Source organism: Neophocaena asiaeorientalis, unplaced genomic scaffold, assembly GCF_003031525.2.
Source record: "Neophocaena asiaeorientalis asiaeorientalis breed wild unplaced genomic scaffold, Neophocaena_asiaeorientalis_V1.1 scaffold432, whole genome shotgun sequence".
Classification (NCBI taxonomy): Eukaryota; Metazoa; Chordata; class Mammalia; order Artiodactyla; family Phocoenidae; genus Neophocaena; species Neophocaena asiaeorientalis.
Genome location: NW_020174549.1, coordinates 2,489,655 through 2,514,281, shown reverse-complemented (window position 1 = coordinate 2,514,281; position 24,627 = coordinate 2,489,655). Strand labels below are relative to the sequence as shown.

Here is a 24,627-nt window from a genome sequence, read left to right as displayed (position 1 = left end):
CCACAGAGCAAGAACCAGATTTACTTCAGGAGGTCTCTCCATCGGCCTTTCAGGAGCCCTGTCAAGACTCCGTGTGTCAACTGGCAGCTCCCCGTCTGCTGCTTCTTTGTCTTGACTCTTCACAGTTGCCTCCACTTGACAAATGCGAAGTTTTGACAGTTCTTAGTACCTGCACGCTTTGATAGACTTTTTTTTTTTTTGATGTTTGTTACTTGGACAATAAGGGCATAAGAAAAGAAAACTTTTTGGTTTTAGTTTTCACTTCTGCTGAGCTCTACTTGTCACTAAATTCTGAAACACTCAGGCGGCCAATGAAAGCCAGAGCAATACAGGGAAGGTGGTGCTTTTGGTGGACGTGCGTGATCAGTACGCACAGGTGCCTTACATCTGAGGCCCTAACACAGTCAGCTCTAGGGTACAAGACGAGGGGATCTGGAGTAGGTTAAGGAAGCCTCTGGAGGCAAATGGATTTGAATTGGTGGTTTTCCCTGACAGCAATTACTTTGGGGCCAAGTGAAAACTCAACTAAGCTTTTTTGTTTTTGTAATGTCAAAACACCTTTGTGAAACACCTTCCCTGAGACCAGGCCCACTGTCTTGTTCTGTTAGATCCTCTCTTCCTAGCTCCAGCTGTTGCAGATGTTTTGGTGATGTCACTGCTGTATCCAGCGAAGAGACAGATCTGGGGGCACATATGCTTTTGGTGTTCATGGTCACCAGGCTGCTTTTGTCAGAGGTACTGACCAATGGCTGGGGCTAAATCAGCCAGAAAATGGGGTGCGGTGGGGTAATTCAACCCTTCCCTTGGTGGCAGGAGGCACTGGTTGAAGAAGAGCAGACAGAACATTCCCAAAATCAGCCACTTCCTCGCATTTCAAGAAGCCCTGGCTTGTAGAGCATCTCCTGCTGGGGCATAGAAAACTGGGACTCTCCATGGCTGCCTTTCCAGAAGGGTCCACACACCAAGTCTGAGGTTGCCAGCATGTCAGTCTCCCAAAATCCTGAGGTTTTTACCTTCCACGGGTGGAACTAGGTTAATGTCAAACGTTTTAGCACAGGAAGCTCTCTGAAAGGGTGACCCCTTCCTCCCAAGTAATCAGAGTGAAAGACAATCGAGAATTTTCCAATTCACCCATTCACTCATTCATTGACTGGAACTGAGCCGGGTGAGACAATGAGATGCAAAACTGAATAAGGAATGGCCTTAGCCATTGAGGAGCTGGGAGTCTACAGGGGGGGCAGATATAAAAAGAAATAATTTGAGGGCAATCTAAAGAATGCTCTAGGAGTTCCCTGGTGGTCCAGTGGTTAGGACTTGGCGTTTTCACTGCTGTGGCCCGGGTTCAATCCCTGGTCGTGAAACTAGGATCCCACAAGCCGTGTGGTGCAGCCAAATAAATAAATAAATAAAAATTTAAAAATAAAGAATGCTCTAGAATATGTTCTCCACTATAGGAGACACTAATCCTGCCAGCAGAAGTGGAGGAGGGCTTCTCAGGAGGAGAGACCAAGGGAGCAGGACGGACGACAAGAATAAACATTCCTATGGTACTAAGTATAGACCCAGCACTTTTAATGTATGAACTCATTTAAATCCTCATAACACACCTCTGAGATGAGCACAGTTGTTGTGTCCATTTTACGGATGAGGAAACTGAGGCTCAGTGAGGCTAAGGGCCTGTCCTAGGTCACACAGCTAGTAAAGGGCAGACTGGCTCCAGAATCCAGACTGTTAACCATTGTTCAACCTGGTCTCTTGGCATATGCGAGTGTGATCTCCCTGGAGAATTTTGAGTGGCTTGAGTGGAGAATGGTGGTTCTGAGGGTTTTCTTTGTTTGTTTGTTTTTTCCTTCTGTAGCCCACTTAGGAAGAGAAACCAATTTACCCCACCCATTCCCACTTTCCAGTGAGGGGTGGGGGGAATCTCTGTAATAAAGCTTTGGAGAACGTAGTAGTTTGCTAGGGCTGCCATAACAAATTCCACAGACTGGGTGTCCTAAACAACAGAAATGTATTTTGCCACAATTCTAGAGGCTAGAAGTACAAGATCAAGGTATCAGCAGGGTTAGTTTCTTCTAATGCCCTCTCCTTGGCTTGTTGATAGCTGTCTTCCTCAGGTGTCTTTACACGATCTTTCTGTGCTTGACTGTGTCCTAATCTCTTTTTATAAGCACACCAGTCATATTGGATTAGAGCCCATCCCAATGACCTCATTTAACATTAATTTCCTCTTTCAAAGCCCTATTTCCAAAATAGTCACATTCTGCAGTAGTGGGGCTTAAGACTTCAATGTATGAATTTGGGGGCGGGGACACAATTCAGCCCACAGGAGAGCCACCAACATACACACATTGCACCGGGAGCTTTCACACATGATTTTATATTATTAAACAATGCCCTATAAATTTTTAAGTATTTTTTTTACACTTTTCTGAGTAGTCCTTGCAAACTATTTTTTAAATTAATTAATTAATTTATTTTTACATCTTTATTGGAGTATAATTGCTTTACAATGGTGTGTTAGTTTCTGCTGCTTGCAAACTATTTATAACACATTTACTGGCAACATGTTAGCAATGCTGTGTAACTGTTTAAGCATGTTGGGGTGAGAGGGTGGCTCCTGTCTGCAGTCACTTGAGCAGTACAGTTAAGAATCATATGTGAACAAACTGGCATCTTTAATGAAGGGAAAGCTGCAGGTCAGGAGCTATAATTATGCCTCTCTATGCACTCTAAGAGTGACCAAACAAATCTTCGCCAACGACTTGTAATTCAAAAGGAAGAATAACACCAGTGAAAACTATGGCCACCTGGACACCACCCTGACGGTGTGTTGCTAACAAAAGGTCCAACCAGAAGTGCAGGAATTCCAGCCACCAGAACTTGCTCCTGTACATCTTGCTTCATGCTGCTGAATGGTGGCCTGACTTCTCAGTAGAATGGCAGATCAGAACCATTAATGAATTCTAATTTACTATTACTAAATATTAGTAATTTTTAGTGACTCATTTTATAGGTTCATAATAAACAGCCCTTAACCCCATGTAAAATGAGAGTCTGTGGACTTGTGTATCTTTCGCTTGTAAGAGCTTTCGAAAGGAAACCAGTAGTCTGAATTGTGTGTCCACGATGTTAGAGACATAGTCCACATTCTCTTACTTCCGTAAATCATATTTAATTGGTTCCAAGCCATGCATGACCTGGCTCTTAGTCATCACGAGAGCTCCCTTTCTTCCACTTCCTCACCCTAACTAATGAGATCAAATGAGATTCAGATAGAGGGGATGCCAGGGAGCCAGAGAACCTAGCACTTACTCTGTTGACTGGCTTCAAGGCCATTGTTCCAGTCCTTGCTGGGAAGAACTTGTCGCATGCCCTTCTTCTGGCAGAATTGGTGATGCATCCTCACAGTGGCCCATTCCCATGACCGCCGACCTGCCCACAGGGATGCTCAGCCATGGTGTCCAGCCTCTGGCAAACATCCAGTAACCACCAAATGACAACTAGGTAACCCAAATCAAAAATGCTCTCCTATGCCTTACATGCTTTGCTCTTCATTTTAGGGAGTTTCAACATGCCTTTCTCTTGAGCTGTTTTCATTTCCCTTCTCAAAGCACTAATCAGTCACTCCCTCCTAACCACTGACCCAAAACACGAAAACTTTTCATTGTACTCCATGATTATATTGGGACACCGACACAGGTGGGGTGCATAATTTTAGTACCATTGAGAGACAACTGCTGAGGTTGGTTGGGAGTCATTAAAACTGAGTTTTTAAGGAGAGGCGTGAGGGCTTCCCTGGTGGTATTGGGGTTGAGAGTCCGCCTGCCGATGCAGGGGACACGGGTTCATGACCCGGTTCGGGAAGGTCCCACATGCTGCGGGGCAGCTGGGCCCGTGAGCCATGGCCGCTGAGCCTGTGCGTCCAGAGCCTGTGCTCCGCAACGGGAGAGGCCACAACAGTGAGAGGCCCATGTACCACAAAAAAACAAAAAAAAAAAAAGAAGAGGCGTGACATAGATTAATCTTTTAAAAAGAGCACGTTAAGATGGACTGGATATTACAGTGATCTTAGGAAATGTTATAATGGAACTGTAGTTGCATAGCAAAATGTCTTTATTTTTTAGAGACTCGTACTAAAATATTTATGGGTGCCATGTCATGATGTTTGTTATTTACTTTAAAATGCTTTGGTGGAAAGAATATATGGGAAAATATGGCAAAATGTTTATAGTTGTGAAATCCAGATGAGATTACACAGGCATGCATCATATAGTTTCCTCTGTTTTTCTGTATGTTTTCAAATTTTTTAATAATCGAAAAGTGGAAATCAATCCTTTTGGCGGCTCTCTGGGCCTTAGGCGAGAGGGGCAAGTAGGGGGCCAAGTAGTGAGAAGCGATTCAGGTGAACGCTGATGAGGGGCGGAGCTAAGATGGAGACACCGCGGAGGGAGAGGAGGGTGTGGACCGAAAGGTATCATCTAGTCTGTTCTCTTCGCTCATTCCCACAGTCCAAAGTGCTTCGGGAAAAATGGCTGCTGCAGGGTGTACCTGCTGGAACTGCGGAAGAGGAGGAAGCCAGGCGGCGGCAGTCTGAGGAGGATGAGTTAAGAGTCAAACAACTTGAAGGGAACATTCAGAGGTAGGTGGTTTCCAGCCCAGGCCCCCAAGCTGTGACTTTACAGTGCAGTAACCACCTCTCTCCTCTAGGGGGCGTTTCTCAATGCCGTCCCCTTTTCTCAGGGCTTTAGAATTATCTTCCTAAACAGAGTAGGTACGTTGTTGCCACTGAAACTTTTCCATATAACCCAGAATTTTGACCCTGAGTACTAAGTATTGTATTGGGATTCACACAGTACAGTGATGTCTTCATGGACCAACTAGGTGTGGTAAGCAGCTTGCCCCTTCACTAAATGTCCCGTTTTTGAGTTCTTCTGTCAGCTTTTGTCTTTTTCCTTCTTGAGCTCAGGCTGTTAGCTGTTAGTGGGTCTGTTGTCAAATTTGCTACATTTGATCAATTTGAAATGGGAAAACTGTAGCCAAGAATCTTAGAATTGAAACTGAGGGCCCCTCTGTGAGCTGTGTGCCTGGACTCTAAAAAGTAACTTTGTATTGTCTAGTTTCAATGCTCAGAGGGTGAGTTGCTTCCTTTATGGTCCTCAACCAGGTTCTGAACATTTCAGTCTGGGAGATAAGTGACCTTTCTATGGCCAGTGGCTGACCAGGCTCAGACAGAAGCAAAATAAATGTAGGTTTCCACCTGGGAACTGTAGCCACGCCAGGTCCCAGGGCACCCAGCCAGGGATGTGAGATGGTGGGGGAAGATGGTGTGTGGAGATGCCTTAGAACGAAATCTCCCCTGCCACCTTATCCCACCAAATTCTGCTGGAAATCTCACCTTGGAGAGGGTCATCTCTTTCTCCTGAGGTTTTGAGCTCTTTTAAAATACAAAGAGTAATAGCTAACTTGCTACCAGTCATTTGTACCCAAGAGTGAATGAAGCTGGTGAGGGTACCTAGGGGACCCCAATAGCATCACCAAAGGGAAAAGCAGACTGACTGTAAGCCCCAAAGGCCTGTGTCCCTACTTTGCTTGAGCCCTTATTGCCCCTTAAAGAGTTCTCAGAGCAGCTTGCCCAAGCTTTGTTTGTGGGGGAAACTGGCTAAGAAAAAGTTTATATGGTGTGTGTGTGTGCGCGCGTGTGTGTGTGTGTGTATGTGTACATATACATACACACACATACACGTACACACGCACTTTTTCTTAAAATACAAAGGATAAAGGCTAAATAATATATATATGCATATATATATAACATTGGAAAGGCTAAATTATATATTAGTGTGTGTGTTTATGTGTATATATATTCCATTAGAAGAAGAAATTTTAATCCTGTAAATACTGACATCAAGCTTGTGAGGACAAGTACCTCCAGAACCCCAGGAAAAGAAGGGACTTCATGTTAGAAGCCCAGAAGATAGAAAGGGGAGGGGGTGGGATGAAGTAGCTCAGAGTCCTGAGCCTTGGGGATTCCCTCTCCTCAGAAGTGGCTCGCCTTGCTGCATCTTAGACAAGATGAGGGAGCCAAGGATAATGGGAAATATTGACAGTAAACTGAAGAGGAAAAGGTAGCTCTGAGACATGGTTTTATAGGTTTGTTTTTAAGTCTCAAAGTGGCAAGTCCATGGTGCTTTCAGCTACAGTGACAGTTGATACCGTATAGCATCTCTTTATCTTTACTCTTGTTAAAAGTTCCAGTCCATTTCCTCTCTCTTTCTTACTACACTACACTCCAGATGGGTCTGGCACCAAGCAGATGCTCCATAGCTGTTTGTTGAATGAAAGGATTGGGGCTGGGACCTCTGCCTGGCAGAGGGAGGCTGGGGAATTACTCTCCAGTCCAAGTTGGCAAAATTCTAGGAACCAAGTGGCCTGGGCACTGTCTATTCACAGCAGGAACCGTGATTCAGGTTCACATGGGGCAGCGTTGTACTGCTGAGGAGTTCTAGGCAGGAGGAAGAAACAGGGATGAGAATTTCAGGCCCCCTCTGGTATGGAGGGAGACAATATGCACATGGATGGGCAGAAAATTTGATTTAAAATTGTTTTTTTAAAACCTGGATATCTTTTCTCACTGAGCCTGACATGTGCATTCATTTCATGTAGTAGGTATTATTACAGATGGAAGGCAGACAGGATTTGGAAAGTAGGATAAAACCAGTTCTGTGACCTTTTCTGGTTTTCTTAAATGGCATCAGAAAACGTGGTCTTCAACCACATTGGCAGTTTCAGTTTGGCTTGAATACAAATATATTGTTGTTCTAGCCCCATAGGTGGTAACTCTCACCTGTGATAAGCCATTACACGTGGGAGAGAAGTCTTAAATCAAGACTCAGTTTTGGCTAAATTAATCATTGGAGCGAGATATAAGAGTTAGGAGCTGGTTTGTGGTTCAGGTGGGCGTGACCATACTCCGAAAAATAAAGAGAATCTCTTTTTATCCTTTGAGTCAACAGAAGAAAGAGCTCATTCAATGCATGCAGGCAATCTCTTGGAGGCCATTTAAGAGAGAGATTCCCAAGCCAGAAGGAAAGAAATCATAACAGCCTAAAGGGGTGGGGGTGGGATGCTTAGGCCTGGATTCAGGGGGCATTTCCTTCTGCCATAACCACGGCTTTGCTGGACATCGGCCAAATGGGCATTGGCCATTTGTTGGAGAAGGAGCTGTGTTCCCTGGAGCTGCTTTTCTGTAGCAGCAGGGCTGCCAGTGGGCATCATTTCCTCCCTAGGGCCTCTTGAGGGAGGAGTTTCTTCCTACCTTAGATGTCAGTTTCTGCTTCCCTTCATCTTACTGGCAACTTCTCTTCTACAGTATTTAGCATCTTTAAGCTTCAGTCCCAAGGGAAGAAAGGAGCTCTCCCTGCTCCTTCCTTAAAGGATACTCAGTCACCTAAGACACTTTTCTGAAGTCAAGCATTGGTTCTTTCTCATACTCTTAGTCACTTGAACTGCTTTAAAGGTTCATTGTAAACAGAAGCATCCTTCAGTCTTACAAGGTCTTTGTGGATGGGCTGGCCTGGCTCTGCTAATTTTGGCCGAGCTCGGCTAAGAGACTCTAAGCTGTAGGTTGGATGCGCCTGCTCTCATTTTCCCTGCACTAATGAACTAATCGTGACCATTTCCTTTTACGGCAATGGCAGAGGTGCAAGGGGGCTGAACAGGCAAAAGGCGTAGGCTCAGAACTGCCCGTGAGCCATTAGCCAAAGCAAGTCAATGGCTAATCCCAAAACCCAGGGGAGGTGGTAGACAGTCAACCTTTTAGAGAAAGGAACTCAGAGTTATGGGGCAAAGGGTGCAGATACAGGAAAGGGTGAAAATGGGTACTAATCCTTCAATCTTCCAGAAGCATGATTGTTCAATTAAAAACTGCAAGCATTAGGGAAAACTGACCAGCAGGAGGGAAAGTACAGAATAGCCCAATGATGAGAAAGAGGATGAACTAAAACAACTCAAGAATTCGGAGGAAAAGGAAGAAAAGAATAAAGGAAAATATGAGTGGCTTTGAAATAAGATCTGATCTTTATGTAATAGGAATCCTGGAAACGGTCTGCAGGTCAAATGCAGCAGAACCACTAAATTAAGGAATTCTAAAGGAGTTTGAATTGGAACATTAATTTGTAGATCTTAAGATTTGGGTCCACCTGTCTAAGTCCTCCACCAGCAACAAATTAGATTTTCCTGAAGAGACATATGAACTCTTTTCAAACTATATTAGTATATAATATAAATGTACTAAACTATATTAGTACATTTAGGCCCTGAAGGTATATTACTCCCTTTTGGTGAATCAGGAGTAGCTTGAAGAACCTGATGGAGCAGCAGAGAATAGCAATCCAAGAGCAGGGAGAATGCCTGCAAGGAAAGATTGAGGGAAATCAGGGTCAGTTAGTTTAGAACAAGAGAAGATAATGATAGCAACCTAACTCAGAACTTCAAGTGTATGTAGGATTTAGGCCACATCTGAATTCTTTATGTGTTGGCCATTCTGAATATGATAAAGACTTAAAATAAAGCATGAGAATTTGCACTTAGACATATGTCTGTTTCCCTAGATATCTTCAAGAAGAAAGAACATAACCACCTTTCTAATTCTGATTCCAAAATTCTTTAGGGTGCCAGTAGCCATATAAGAAGTTCCAGGTTTACAGACATGTTTTCTTCTGAGATGTTATTTGTAAATTGGCGGTGATTTGGAACTGAGAATGTTGTCTGTTTTTAAAACTATTATATGTGGTGCTTAGGTTTTTAGGGCAGCCCACAAGGAGGACGGGAAGGAGGGGAGGAAGTAGGGAAGGAAGGAAGGGAGGGAAGGAGGGAGGGAGGGAGGAAGGAAGGAAGGAAGGAAGGGAGGGAGGGAGGGAGGGAGGGAGGGAGGGAAAAATGTAACTAGACTATTAAATCTGGGCATTAGAATCACTTGGGAATAAAAATATGAATTCCCAGGCCTCATTCCAGGAAATTTGGATTCAGTGACCGAGGTGAGGAGGGAGCCCTGTAATTTATGTTTTTCAAACAGTGCTCCAGGTAATTCTTTTGCATGGTCAGGTTCAAGAACAATTGCTATAAATGGAAAAAAGCATAGATCATAAGTGAAATCCCATTATAATACCTGTAAACCCTCAAGGGAAGTGAAAAGTAAATAGTGTTTGGAAGAAAATTGATTTCACCCAAACAGATAAAGAAGGACAACCCTAACCCTTGATTTCAAACTGAGTCAAAGCCTTAGTACTTTGACTCAAGGAAATTTGAACCCTGCTTTGGGACTCCTGTAAGTGGGAATAAAGCTGTCTCTCTGGCATTGGGCTGAGGTCTCTCTACCATAGGTCCCGCCGTGGAACCAAGCTTTTCATTTGAACTTGACTGGAAACAGCCGTGGTTTACCAAACTAAAATTGATACCCGTCAGGAAAGATGGCTGCTTTCCCAAAGGCCAGAAAATGCTACCATTTTTCAAAGGTTTCTGGCTGAAATTAAGAGCACGATAGCCTTGAAATGATGACTTCAGTGATGACAAATGATATATCAATTGTCAAATTCTTTTGCACAACTTTTCGCAGGGCAATTTCAGGATGGCCCCATCTGTTGATTATATTCTCGGCTCACTAGAAACCAGGAGCAAAATAGGCTAAGAAAAAAAGTTGGAATTGTTGAAAGCAAAATCTGTACACAGATTTCTTTTTTCTTTTTCTTTAAAAAAAAAATTGGATATCACATCTGTCTGCTTTATTTCCCATTGGAGTGCTATATTGAGAAAGCCCAAAGGATTGTTTCTGGCTTGGGCCCGTCATCCACCATTGTCCATGCCATCACTGGATGGGATGCATCCCTGGGGGCCACAAGTGGGTTTCCCATTGATGCTTTTGGAGATTTTAGGCAGTTAGATTCACACTAGCTGTATCTATTTCACATCTGCTCCAATCAACAAGTCTTGTCACTTGCCTTGTGGTTTTCTCAACTAAGATTCTCTTTCTTATTTAACCAGGTTTTATTTAAGTGTTTGAAATATAGTGTTCTTAACTTTCTTTGGTGAGTGAGAAATATGAGGAAAATTTGTCCCCCCACCTTGGAATTACTCCAGAGAAGATGAGAAACCTCATGAAGTGGTAAATGAAAAGGGAACAAACTGTCGCAAAGGCAAGGTGCTGATTCTCGCTCTGCTGCTAATTTGCTGTGTGACTTTGGGCAAATCTCTCATCCTCTCTGGTCTCAGTTTCCTCATCTCTTCAGTAAGAGGTCTCTCAGGGTCTTCCAGATGTGGTATTCTGAGATCCTCTAATTTGGGAGGTTGGCTAGAGATCCCTCTTCTGAACAAAGAGATCTATGCAGAGAAATATCACTATATTGTGGAAGGAAGTAGTTTTGGAGACAGGCCAGAATCGGGGAAAGAGGTTAAGTTCTCAGGAAACAAAAGCTCCGTGTGTAACTGACTCATCTGAGAGGTGACTAATTCATCTGAACAGCTGTCAGTTCTAAAGTATGTCACATCGAAGTATTCATTGAATAAAATATCGATGCCTCAGTTGCTAACCCAGAGAGGGCCGTGCAACTTTTTAGAAAGAAAATTCAAGATGCAAGTGGTCTGGTTCAGCTCTGCTTCTGACTCAGGATTCTTTGGGTGCCTCTGTTGGTCTCTGATGGACACCAGAATTCACTTAACTTTCCACATTCTTAAGACACTCGAAGCAGAAGACTGGCAACACCAGGCATAAGCATGTGTGTGTTATATTATGGGACTTTGGCAACCAAGAAGATGACAGTGACCCACAAATAGCTGTTCTAGAAAAGGCAACCACAGAAATGTTCATTGGAGTCACAAAGGACACTTGCTTGGAACTCAGCGTGTTCTTTCTACTTGCTGTTTTTTAGTCTGTGATGTGCTGTTGTTTCTTGGCAGGGCACAGAGCATGCCACGTTGGCTCTCCACATCTGTGCACTCCTGGCCACATTTGGCAATCTAGTCCTGCCAAATTCCCATTCTTTTTCTTTCACTAAAATAAATCTTTATATAGTGTAAACCATATGGTGATATAATGGTAGCACTATATTGTCTAATATTCATTGGTCTCTTACTCTGTTCTGGGTACTGACTTAGCTTTGGGGCCTCCATGAATTCATTAATATTCTCATTTCATCCCCAGAACATTCCCACAAAGTAGTTGTGATGTTGATGATACCCATTATACAGCTGAGAGAACCGAGGCTTAGGAGATAAAGTAACTTGCTGCCCAGAACGACCCCTTTAAGAAGTGAAAGAGACAGTATTTGAACTCAGCTCTGCCTAACTCCAAAGCACATTCTTAAAAATCTCAACAAAAGTGGTTATTTTAAGCTAAAAATCTCAGAGACTTGTGATATTCAGTGAGATCACACCAAAATTTCCCTCGTGGTATAAGTGGATGGACAAGTAATGTGCTCCTCCCTCCTCAGGGACCTTGAATGTGCTCCGTTGGGCATGATCGTCGTGACTGGGGAGGCTGCCCCCTTCAGGTTCTTTCAGGAGGTACAGGTTCCATTTTAGGTTTGGTTCCCTTCCTTTTCTCTCTGAAGCCCTTTGCTCCCGAGTACACTTCCTTGGTTGTCTACAGCCTAATCTCTGCTGGAAACAGTGTATGGTTATGTAAAGGGCCCCCAGCACAGCACACTGGTTAGGGACCTAGACCTTAGAGTTTGATTGACCTTGGTTTGAGCCCTAGTTCTGCATTTATGAGTTGTTTGATCTTGGACAAGCCCTGTAACCTCTCTGGACTTGAGTTTCCTCACCCATACACTGGGGATAACAATGCCCGTTGTGAAGAGTGGTCGTAACATGTAGAGATCACGTGCATGTACAAGTGCCACATACAGTAGGCTGTCATGAAGTAAGAGTAGTGCTACTGTTACTGTTATCTCTATCCTTCTGGAGAGGGTTTCCAACAGTAACACTATTGACATGCGGGGCCAGATAATTCTTTGTTGTGGGGAACTGTCCTGGGCTTTGCAGGATATTTCACAGCGTCCCTGCCCTTTACCTAGTAGATGCCAGGAGCCCTACGCCCACCCCCAGTCATGACCGTCAAAAGTGTCTTCATGCATGGCTAAATGTCTCCTGTGGGCTAAAAATCCCCCCACTGAGAACCACTTCTTCAAAGCCTGGAGTTACAGGTGTTGATACTAAGATAAAAATCACCGCCTCAAGTAGCTTCAGAATACAGAACCCTTAAAAAATTTATGAAGATAACATTAATGATTCTTGGGGCAGAATGACGTAAAGTCTTTCAGTTAGTTGAAAATAGGAGTCTTCGCTCGAGCACTGAGCCACAAAAGTCAGTTCTGTGTTAAAAAGAAGTGGTTCCCTTTTTTATTGGCATCCAATGCTGTGCTGATTTTGCAAAGGCAGTGAGTTTATGACAGTTCTACAGTTCATAAAACTGTGGAGTCTTAGCACATGCATAACTGAGGTGCTGTTATCTGGATCAACTTTTATCTGATACTCCAATTTGCAATGAACCCGGAGAGTGCGAGGCAGTAGACAGGCTCTCCCCAGAGGCTAAAAATTGACAGGAAGCTTACTTCCTCACAGAGTAACACCCAAGTCCACATTGGAACAAGTCTCATTATCACAAAGAATCCTCCCTTGGGATGAAAGTTATGTTCTCTGCAATTTTTCCCGGCTCTCTGGTCCCTACCCTGCCCCCTAGGGACCGCACAGAAAAGTCCCTCTTTATAGACTGAAATCTGGATGCTTCTGCGTTGTGGTCAGCTTAGGAAGCTGGGTCAGACAAGGGAGGAAGCACTCTGAAATTGTATTCAAGCACATCTGCATCGCACGTGCGTTTCCCAGTTGCCGATAGTGGAAGAGCCTGCCGCCCGACGTTTCCCAAGCATCTTGCCTTACTCGGGTTTTGTAGGCTCCATTATAATTGCCTCATTGTTGGTTAGGTAGATTGGGTTTAAAGTACCCGGAATAATGAAAAGAGTGGGAGAATTCCATCCATACACTGAGACCACGTAAGAGCCACACTTGGGGAAAGTTTGCATTTTGCGGCCCTTAGAACAATTGCCACAATTGAAGGAATTATGCAAAGTCAACTTTCTTGGCATCTGGTCCCAGGCTTTTTGGCCTATGATTGCCATAACTCAAGTTTCCTCTCTACAAATGCTTTGAAAATAGTATTTTTCTGCCCTAATAGCTTATAATGTGGTCACTTCTAACCCCTCTATATTCTTGATGGATCAAAAACGTCAGGGGTCCTTTCAATATTTTCTTCCATGGTCTTCACCAGCTGTATACCAGTGTGCATTCTGAAGGCAATGGACGGTCTCTTGGGTCCTTTCCATCAAGGACAGTCTATGATCTTACAACATGGGGGCCTTACAGTCAAGTCTGATGGCTGAGGTCCAGCGGCCTTGGGGACCAGGCAGGCTTTGATGGGGAGCAGACTTGCAGGCAGGCTGACCCGACACCTCCACCACCACAGTCTGCAGCCAAGTCGATCTCCTGAGCACAACCCCACCTTGTATGCTCTCTTTTCCTGCTTAGGCCCAGAGAAGAGTCCTGTGGGACCTGCTTAAGACCTGTCACTGCAAGGCCTGCCTCTCCTGGACTTTCCAGTTTCTCCTCCCGTCAGGTCGAAGCCTTGAGCCCTCCAAGGCAGCAAGTGGGAGATAAGCTCACAATCCCTCTCCCGTTCTAAGATTCCAGTTCCCTAGCTGACGTGCAAAAACAGTAGAAGGAATGCCCCTCTTCTTACTGTTACCCCAAAAGCAACTTCTGCCATCAAGCGTTCTTTAGATCTCTCACCCAAGGCGTAAACCTTAACAGTGGGAATTTCAGGCCACGTGAGAGGAAAAGGGTGCGCAGCAATAGATGAGTTAGGTTTAGGCCATGTTTATTAGGAGGCATTTGCCTACATCCTCATTCCCACCCCTTTGTGGAGAAACGATTTTTGAGCACATTTGGTACACATGTGCAATTACACTTGCAACATGAAGAATTAAGGTTTATTGTGCTCACAGATTCTCAGTCAGGAATTTGAGCAGAGAACAGTGGTAATGGCTTGTCTGTGCTTCACACTATGTGGGACCTCAGCTGGGAAGACACAAATGGCTGGGGGTGACTCAAGAGGCTGTGTGCTGGAATCACCTTCATGGCATGTCTAGAGCCTCAGCTGGGATGACTCAAGGGCTGGGTGGCACTAATTTCCTCGGCACCTCCACATGGCCCTTCCACAGGCTGGCCTTCTCCCTGCATGGCAGCTGGGTTCTGCGAAGGAGCACCCCACGGGGAATGTCTAGAGAGCAGACATTCCAAGGGAGCCAGCGGAAGCTGTAAGACTTCTTCTGTCCCTGCCCCCCTTGGAACTCTGGTAGCATCACTTCCACTGTGTCCTGCTGGTTTCAACAGAGCCACTAAAGCCAACTCAGATTCAAGCAGAAGGAAATGAGAATCTTTACCTCTTGACGGGAGTGGCAGGGTCACATTGCAGAAGAGCATGTGGGATGGGAGAGATTTTTGTGACCTGTTTGGAAAATACGATCCGCTTCAGAACCTATGTTGTTTGGTGCAGATTTGAAGCCTAGTCTTTACTATTACGTAGTTTTTGTTTGAATGTTCCATTGATTATTATGTTGTGTTCCTCTTTATTTTTATGAATCTTAAAATTCTTTTTTTTCCTTTTTGACTGCACCACATGCACTCAGGATCTGAGTTCCCCAACCAGGGATGGAACCCGTGCCCCCTGCAGTGGAAGCACAGAGCCCTAACCACCGCACCACCAGGGAAGTCCCTTAAAATCCTTTTTGATGCAGTTAAAAAACAAAAAAGAATTGAGGAATAGAAGCCCTAAAGCCACATGTGAGGTGACAAGACCACAGTTCCCCCTTCTGTCTGACAGCAATCTCCCTCCACCCCAGCCCCCCACTGCTAAGCCTTTTGATCTCCTTTGAAACAGAATCTCTGTTGGAATAATGCACACTCCAGGGATCTCGGAGTCTCACGTTTTTCCCTCCCATGTGAAAAGGCAGAGGAAAAAAGTGAATAATGTTTGAATATTGCCAGTGCACAGAGAATATCTGTAAGGTTAGGGACATTTCTGCCAGCACAGACTGTCACCCCAATCTGGGTGCCTGGAGGAAGGATTTTAAGCACTGCCATGGTATGTGGCGTGAGGGTTGCCACCTTAGCCAGATTCTGCCTGGAAGGACTAGACATCTCAACACCAGTGACGTTCACGGCTATTGCTGGACCACATGGCTCTTTAGTGCAAATTAGAAAATGCAGCTCCACATGAGGCCACCATTTGGAAAAACCACTGGCTGGATTCTAGCCTCCTCTACTCCTTCGGCAGGTGTCCGCGGGCAGAAACAAGCTGTATAAGCACGTGCATTGGTCCTGCTCACTACTCAGTCTCCTCTGGCCTCCTTCCTATCGGTCATTAATGTATTCCCAGTTACCTCCCATTCTTTTTTTTTGCAGTACGCGGGCCTCTCACTGTTGTGGCCTCTCCCGTTGCGGAGCACAGGCTCCGGACGCGCAGGCTCAGCGGCCATGACTCACGGGCCCAGCCACTCCGCGGCATGTGGGCTCTTCCCGGACTGGGGCACGAACCCGTGTCCCCTACATCGGCAGGCGGACTCTCAACCACTGCGCCACCAGGGAAGCCCCTACCTCCCATTCTTAAATAGTCTCAGATAAGGCCAGAGGAGATGGAGAGGAAGCTTTTTACAGGCCACTGGGGAACACAAACAAGTAAGCCATCAATTATAAGCTGGTGGGAAAGCTTCTATCATGGAAGTTCAAAAAGAGTCTGTGGGAACATATGCAGGGGAGGGGTACTTAACACTCAGATGAGGGAGTGCAGGTAAGACTTCCTAGTGTGATGTGTGAGGAGAATGTGTTTTTTAGCTCTTGATTTTATCTGCTGTTGATTTTCAGCAAATTATTTTGTCTTTTTACATTACCTTACCTTGCATTACATTATATTGTATTACATTATGTTCATTCTTGACTAGGATGTAAGTTCCCTGAGCACAAGGACTTCATGGATTACTCACTGTATTAGTTTCCTGAGGCTACTGTAACGAATTACCAAAAACTAGGTGGTTTTAAACAACAGAAATGTATTCTCTCACACTTCTAGAGACCAGAAGTCCAAAATCAAGGTGTCAGCAGGGCTGTGCTTACTCCAGAGGCTCTAGGGGAGGATCCTTCCTTGCCTCTTCTAGCTTCTCGTGGCCCCCGGCATCCCTGGGCTTGTGGCTGCATCACTTTCCTCTCTGCCTCCATCTTCGTATGGCCTTCTTATCTCCCTGTGTCTTCTCCTCTTCTGCCTCTTAGAAGGACACTTACCATTGGATTTAAAGCCTATTCAGGTAATCCCAGAGGATCACATCTCAAAATCCTTTCATTACATCTACAAAGACCCTTTCTTTTCCAGATAAGGTCATACTCACATGTTCCGGGGTTAAGATGTGGACATATCTTTTGGGGGACCACCATTCAACCTACTACACCCACTATATGTGTGTGTGCGAGTGCCTACAATACTGTATGGTGCCTACTAGGTTGCTCTCAATAAATATTTTTTAATTTAATTGATCTGTATCAGCTTTAGGTCATCTGTAAGATTGTCATGAGGTTGAAAACAAACATTTATGTCTAGAGATGGTATAGGGCTGAGATTACAGCAAAGAGTATCAGCGTCCCACTTGCTGGTTCAGTTCCAGGGTCTCCACTTGCTGTCTGTGTAATCTTAGGCAAGTTTCTTTAGCTTCACTTTCCTCTACTACAAAAAAAAAAAAGGATAATAAAATAATGAAACAAACTATTGGGTAGCGGCGATGATTAAATTAATATATACGGAATGCTTAGAAAGTACTTAGAACGGCCTAGGACTTGGTGCCCAATCGGTTTTAGCTTTTATTATAAAAATAAAAGAGTGATGTGACCATGTACAGTATATAAATAACCCCAAATTATTTGATTTTACCAGACTCCCTCTCCACTCTCAGAAACAGCTGAGAGGGACGCCGCCACCCTAAGCTTAGCACACTGTTTAGAAGTCAGCTGCAGCTGGACACACACGTCCAGTGGTGACTTGGAAGCACCAGCCCTCACCCCTAGGACATCCAGGGCAGAGGAAGAAAGGAGGCTGGGAGCACAGCGCGGAAAACTGCTGCCTTGCAGGGCTGGGAAGCAGCTTTTGTCCCCAGGGCAGCTGCTCCCCCTCTGGTTCCCTCCGGCTCTGTGATCAGCTCCTATCTGTTACCCTGAGGCCTTCAGCAGAAATTCTAAGGCTTCCAAGACCTGTCAGGTAAAGTGGAGGATGAAAGAACAACTCCAAGGACGAAAGAAGTAGGACAATATGATAGATTTGAGAAGAACTCGGACCAGTTGTGGGGCAGACTCAGTTGACTAGGGTGAGAAGCTAGAGTTATCTCAGCGGGTTATTTTTTTTTTTTTTTAATGTAACCTTGTGCTTTCCAGTTGCTTATTTTTTTAAAAATTGTCTAGGTTGTTAGAGTGATGCCCTGCTCAGGTCCTTAGGAGACTTGCTTTGTTAGAGAAAAATGGCTAAACCCAGTGCTATTTAAACTAGTTGTGTCCATGGGGCTTCCCTGGTGACGCAGTGGTTGAGAGTCCACCTGCCGATGCAGGGGACACGGGTTCGTGCCCCGGTCCGGGAAGATCCCACATGCTGCAGAGCGGCTGGGCCCATGAGCCATGGCCACTGAGCCTGCGCGTCTGGAGCCTGTGCTCCGCAACGGGAGAGGCCACAACGGTGAGAGGCCCACGTACCGCAAAGAAAAAAAAAAAAACTATGTCCATGGACCGCTTCTGACCAGGCAACTGTTTATTACCAACTGTTTATTACCAGTCATTACCAGTCTATGACAAGACAAGGACAGGAGTTGCCAGAAAGGTGTTTGGAAACCTTAATGGCAATCTGGCATTGTCATGACGACCAAGTGGGTGCTCAGTGGCTCTGTCTCACTGAATAGACCAATTTGCAGTTTGTTGCATTTCTTGGCAAGTTGCATGTGTCATGAGCTGAGTTGAGTGTCTGTGATGGGTTGGGATAAACCCTAGTCCTTGACCGCACTGCTGCAAAGCAAACACCAGAGAGAAGAATATATGCCCCAAGATATGGTTTTTGCCTAAATGTTTAAATACTGTCATCGCCATCTCTTTGCACCAATTTATCTTTAGATCTAGAAAAAACCTTACAGAGTCTTTAGACTGAGCACCTCCCCACACCTGAGGCCAGGGCAGATGCCAGGACTCTCAGAATGACCCAGCCAACAGTGATCTTCCTGCAACTAAACCCAGGTCCCCAGTGCTCTTGTAGAGCTGCCATCCTTGCCTGTAGCTAATGCAGAAGAAAATCTCAGCCCCTGACAAGGAATCACAAATTCCAGATTAAAGCCCCAGAACGATGATATGGTTTTCTTGGGAGCAGCTGTTTTATAAACAGGATTTGGGGGCATCTCAGGCCTTCCATACCGGGTAATGTGCTGCTGCTGGGGTCTGCTCTGTGAAGCAAAGGACAGGACTCGAAACACTGACCTTTTAATATTAGCCACACAGATGTCTTGCTATGTGATTAGTTAATGTCCCAGCTGAATCTGTAAATAGGAATAAGAATAACATTTTCTGTCCCTGGGGACATCCTAAAAATTTTGGTCAGGCTGTAAGAGGAGGCCCAGAGAGATGACTTGGCCGGGGAAATCATCTGTAAGACTCTCTCCATGGTTAAAAAAAATCATCTGAGGGCTGGAAGAGACCCTTGGCAACTGGTGTGTTCAGCCCCTGCCTTCAGCTAGGACTACAACTTCCACCATTTCGAAGTGATGCATATGTCTCCTATTTTTAAAGAAGGGAAGGGAGATTCTACAATTGGGTGGCTATTCCTTTGGCCAGTGCTGTCATGGCCTTGACAATATAAATGGAGCCAGGCAGGGAGGAAGCCATCTTCAGGGCACAGTCCTACTGTGGGAGAGTCAGAAGGGACATCCTCATATCCCGAAGACGGTGGCACTTAGGTTCCAAGTGTGTCCTGTGTCTTGTGGAGTCCGATGCAGCTCTGATAAAGAACATTATTAAGATGCTCCTTGGGCTCCTCTTTAGATGGTATAATGTCACTGGCTTTCACATGTCCTACATGGAATTTTCTCCAGCCATCTTTTGCTTCATTTAGTAATTAACCCCAGGTTCTCTTTTGCCACTCCTTAGGCATGAATCCCAGGCTACACACAGAACTCTAGTAGCAAGAAATGTGGATTTTCCACAGGTTTAAATATTTGCCACTCGACCTTTTATCAGAGAGCTCTGAGGCCAACCTGCCATCCTCTGTGGAAGGCGGAGTGGTTTAAGGTCAACAGTAAGCATTCTCTCTCAACTCGAATCTTCACTTCACTACTTCTCATGGCCTTGGACTGCTTACTTCATATGTCGTGCCTCAGTTTCCTCGTCTGTAAAATGGAGATACTGATTGTATATACTTTGAGGATTGTTGAGAGAATGAAACGAGTTAACACATAAAGTGCTCAAAATAGTATCTGACTAAGATGCTAGATGCTATTTTTCTACCTTGACCCAAAGCCTAGGTTTGCTTCAAGCGAATGGAATCAATCTCAGACCAAGTTTTTTCACTCTCCATTTATTAGAAGGGAGTTTCATTTATTTCTGAATTATGTTCCAAATCATATTCACTTTGTTCCGTATAAATAAGTATGGTTATACGGTTGTTTTTTCTTTGGAAGAGGGGATCGGGAGTGACTCCACATCACCGTTTGAGAGATGCTCTTTCTTCTGCTCACCTCGTCTCTCTGAAATTACACTGTGTTTGCTTCCAGCTCATTCAGTAAGACAGGGGGTGTTGAGGGGCTCACTTACTGTTTAGATTAAATGTTCTTTCATCACTGGAGTATGGGAATTTGCATTAAAATAAATTGTACTTAATCACACTAACAAACCAGAAAGATTTATGATTTATTAGGACAAAACATAATTTACTGAGGTGTCCTTTGAAATCTATTTGTGGCTGTCTCTGTTCTCCAAGGAGAAGCAATGTTGGATACACCTTTAAAAAGATTTTGAACGAAAAGGGCACATAAGCAGTGGTACCCTACTTCCTTTGCCACAGTTGCACCCTTCACACCTGCCCCAGGTCACAGCAACACCAAGGTCAAGCTCCCAATACTTCAAGTACAGATGTCCGTCACCTTCGCTCATACACATGCATACACACTTCCATTCTCCAAAATTTTCTTTCCATAATGTTTCACGGAAGAGGAAACAGATCTCCAAAGTCCTGTCTTTCTCAGCCATTTGAAGCCATTTTGCAGAGTGCTGAATTCATGGTTCCACTTTTACATATGTTAGAAATACCTCCTGCCTGGACTAGTTTATGTTCACATTCATAAAAGCCGACAGGTGTTTCCTTTATTAGGACATGCTCAACATTGCTTGTTGAAGGATCGCCCCTTTTAAAAGTCAATCTAGAAAGTAAAAATTTGTAATCTTGATAAAAATAAGATAATACTTGTGAAGATTCTAGGAATGCGTAGCTGACTTTGGAACAGCCATTTGTTGTAAAACAGTCTCCCCATCCTCAAACTCCACCAACTCCATACCCCGCCTTCACTATCCATCCTCTCTCTCCTCCCCTTCAGCCCCAAACTTCTTGGAGCATCAACCATGCTCAGCACCCACCCTCTTCACCTCCCATCCACTCTCCTCCGTGTCTTCTGACCCTGTACTTGCCACGCCACCAGTGGCTCAGTGCGATGGAGACTTTTTAATCCTCACCTTAGTTGACTGTTCAACATCAGGTGAGACTCCTGAATGCTCCCTATTCCTTGAACCATCCTCCCTCCTTGATTTACTTGCCATGACAGTATCCTTGATTTTCTGTCTCCTCTTCCTCTGTCCATCCTTGAGATGTTGGGGTTTTTGGGTTCTTATCCTGGTGCTCCTCTTACGCCTCGTATTCTAAGTCGTATCATTTGCTCCCATGGCTTCTGAAATACAAACATTCTCTCATTCCAATTTTTTCTCCAGAGCTACCCATTCAGCCAGCCTTCTTCTGTACATCTCAATTTGGATCTCACCTAAACACCTAAACCTCAACATGTTAAAAATTGGACTCATTACTCTCTCTAATTGGTTCCATCTCTTTGGTTCTTAATTTCTTGAAAAGCACCACTGTGCACCCAGTTGCCCAAGTCTGAAACCAGGGCATCATCCTTGATTCCTCTCCCCGTCTCAACACCGTGTCTATTCACTCATTTTACATCGCAAATATTTCTAGAATGCTTCCACTCTTTTCCATCCCCATTGCCATGACACTAGTCCAGGCCATCATTACCTTTCACGTGGGTTGCTTCAACACCCAGTCTCCCTTCCTCTAGTATTGTAGACTTCTAGCCCAAACCTTATCCAGCCTCCAGAAGTATCTTTCAAAATTTCTGTCTGATGATGTCGCTTTCCAGCTTAAATTTCCCCCATTCCCTTTGGACTGTAAGATAAAATCCACACCCCTTCATGTTTATGATATGACCTCTGCTTGCCTCTCCAGCCTTATCTCTTCCTCCTTCTCCGATCACCGGCCACCCCAGTCACTCTCTGCTCTCCCTGGGTCAAGTGCTTTGTCGCTGCTATTCCTTCAGCCAGGAACACTCTTCAGTCCCTCTTCACTTGGCTAACTCGTATGGATCCTCCAGGCCTCAGTTAAGATACCGCTTTCCCTAAGCCCTGAACACTGGTTTGCTGTCCACAAGAGCATTTTTAGCCTAGAACTTACTGTATCATAGCACATATGAAGCTGTTTTCTGTGTCTGTCTCTCTCTCTCCCTCCAGCATCAGCTTCCTGCAGAGTAAGAGAGTGTCGTGTTCACTTTCGTATTCCCAGATCCTAGCATACTGCTTGGCACAGAGGCTTTCGTATATAGTTACTGGAAGGAGGAAGACCAGAATGAAGGTAGCACAGGTGACACACCCGCAGTTGCTTTAAGTATAAACGCTTGTGAGATTTCTCCCTGACAGGCATTTCCTACTGAATATTGGGCCTTTGTCTCCGTTACTGTGATTGACATTTAATCATGACATGAACTAAAAGAAGGAGATTGTTTTCTTGGCATGGCTCTCATTTATCTAGAAGTATGGACAAGTACTGTGATGAGCAAATGGCCATGCTCGCAACTAATTGCTCTGATGTGGTTGATATAATATTCATTTGGAGCAAGATTATTAAATAGATATTCATTGAGCATCACACATAGCAGTGGGAAAGATGTTGGAATTGTACAAAAGAGGTCAAAGTGTTCTCCCCTGCTCTTAGGATCTAACAGTTTAGGTGTCCGATGGATGGAATATACACATGACGGGTTCCAGGAACATATCTTCTACTACTCAGTGTAGTAGAAGTTCAGAAAAAGGAATGATCATTGAGGGCCTTAGTATTGGGGCTTTTACCCTGGTGGGATATGGCTGAGATCAATCTTTCTAAGATGTATTCATTCATTCAATAAACATTTAACAAAATGCTTATGATAGAGGGCTTCCCTGGTGGCGCAGTGGTTGAGAGTCCGCCTGCCGATGCAGGGGACGCAGGTTCATGCCCCGGTCCGGGAGGATCTCACATGCCGCGGAGCGGTTGGGCCCGTGAGCCGTGGCCGCTGGGCCTGCGTGTCCGGAGCCTGTGCTCTGCAACGGGAGAGGCCACAGCAGTGAGAGGCCCGTGTACCGAAAAAAAAAAAAAATGCTTATGATAGAGACCAAGCTAGGTTAGAGATAAAGATGAAATGGTATAATTGCTACCCTCAAGAGACCTATAATCCACTCAATTATAATGGAAGACCACTCTTCTAGTTCCTTAAGTGTGGGTATTCAGAGATCTCCTGAACCTTCTGGACTTATGTTTCTATTGCTCATGTTTCCCATCATTTGATGTTAGAAGGTCCCCCTCCAGGAAAGACTTCGTACCACCAAGAGTTAACTTTGACCCTAGACAGCACGTGATGGTCCCAACCCAGAACTTTTAATACGTGAGTCTTTTAAAACGTTGATGGTTCATAGCATCACTTCCTTCGTTTTTACTTCTAAAAAATAAAAGATGCTAAGTCAAGTTTAAGATGCCTCACTTCATTGGAAGGAAATTCCAGGCTCGTAGGAAATGAACCATGAAGGCTGAGTTGGGACGTGAGCTGAATGGCTGTCACTGAAATGGAGCAAACACACATGGACATCATCACAGATAACCAGAGAGAAAAGTGGGGGCCCTTCCTTGACCTCAGTGAGGCCTTGGCCCCTTTTAGCCCCGAGTCGGGTCCCAGATTTGCAGCTGGACTTGATTTACTGGATGATGCAGTCATGAGGACACTTGACCACGTGCGTGTTGGATCGGAGCTTAACTGGCAAGGTCAGCTGGTTGTCATGGACGCTCCATGCTGACCGAGCTCATTTGGCTTGTGACAGCTCAGCCACCTGTTGTAAACAGCTGAAGGGGGCCTGGCTTCACTTGGAGGCTTTTACTATCTCTGGCACGTTGTCTCTGCCTGGCGGTTGCTGTTCTCACGGCGTCGCCCTCTTCATGGGGAGCAGTGGTCCAGCCGTGGCTAGCATGAGGTCTTCCTTCTACACAGGATCTGTCATCTCTTTGAAGACAGGAGAATCACAGACCTAACTATAGAAGCAACTGTGGAGAAAAGACTGGAAAAACAGGTTGGAACCAGATCCTAGAAGGCTTTGAGTGCTGACCTGAGGGACTTGAAATTTATCCTCGAGCCCATGGAGCGTGATAAACATTTCAGAGCAGGGGAGTTGTAATAAGCCCAGGAGTGAAACTAGTATGCTGGTTCAGTGCTGCAGTTAGAGAAGGAGCGAGGCAGAGAAGTCAGGGTAGACTGGGAACCAGCTGGGCAGACACCTCGTTTAGGTTGGGCAGGGTCGAGGAAGACAGTCTACCAACAAAGGATGGACCAGGACACCAGAGGGCAGATCAAACAGGTCGCTCAGTAATCCTGAGATCCTCATGCTGGAGCCAGAGAAAGCATCAGGCAGAGGTGGCCCAGGGCTCTGGAGAGTTCCCAGGCAGAGGCATTGGTGCGCCACGAAGGAACATTTCCAACCTCGGAACCAGTTCTAGAGCCGCTCACTCGTGTCGTCATAGTCATCGTCCTTGTCATTGCCCTCTTCCTCCCCCCTTCTTCTTCCTCTTCCTTCTCCTCCTCCCCTCCTTTCCTCTCCCCCTTCCCCCTCCTCATTATTATTATTATTGATCTCATCAATATCTTGAACCTGAATAGAGTTCTCCCATGAATTAGGAGTTCCTCTTCCCCTGTGCTTTTGAAAGACTGAGCAGGGGCTTATTACAAGATGCAGTGAAAAGAGTATGCTCTTTGGGGCTTCCCTGGTGGCGCAGTGGTTGAGAGTCCGCCTGCCGATGCAGGGGACACGGGTTCATGACCCGGTCCGGGAGGGTCCCACATGCCGCGGAGCGGCTAGGCCCGTGAGCCATGACCACTGAGCCTGCGCGTCCAGAGCCTGTGCTCCGCAGCGGGAGAGGCCACAACAGTGAGAGGCCCACAT

At 45.2% G+C, this 24,627-nt stretch overlaps 1 protein-coding gene across 2 annotated transcripts in view; it reads left to right on the top strand.

Annotated features, from left to right (window-relative positions):
• The window catches only part of PALM2AKAP2 (PALM2 and AKAP2 fusion), a 348,936-nt gene that overhangs the window by 81,615 nt on the left and 242,694 nt on the right, over nucleotides 1-24,627 (top strand). For both annotated transcript variants that reach the window (XM_024757285.1, XM_024757288.1), the window contains exon 3: nucleotides 4,512-4,642. In XM_024757285.1, the coding sequence (XP_024613053.1) occupies nucleotides 4,512-4,642 (131 nt within the window). The remainder of the gene's footprint in view (nucleotides 1-4,511; nucleotides 4,643-24,627) is intronic.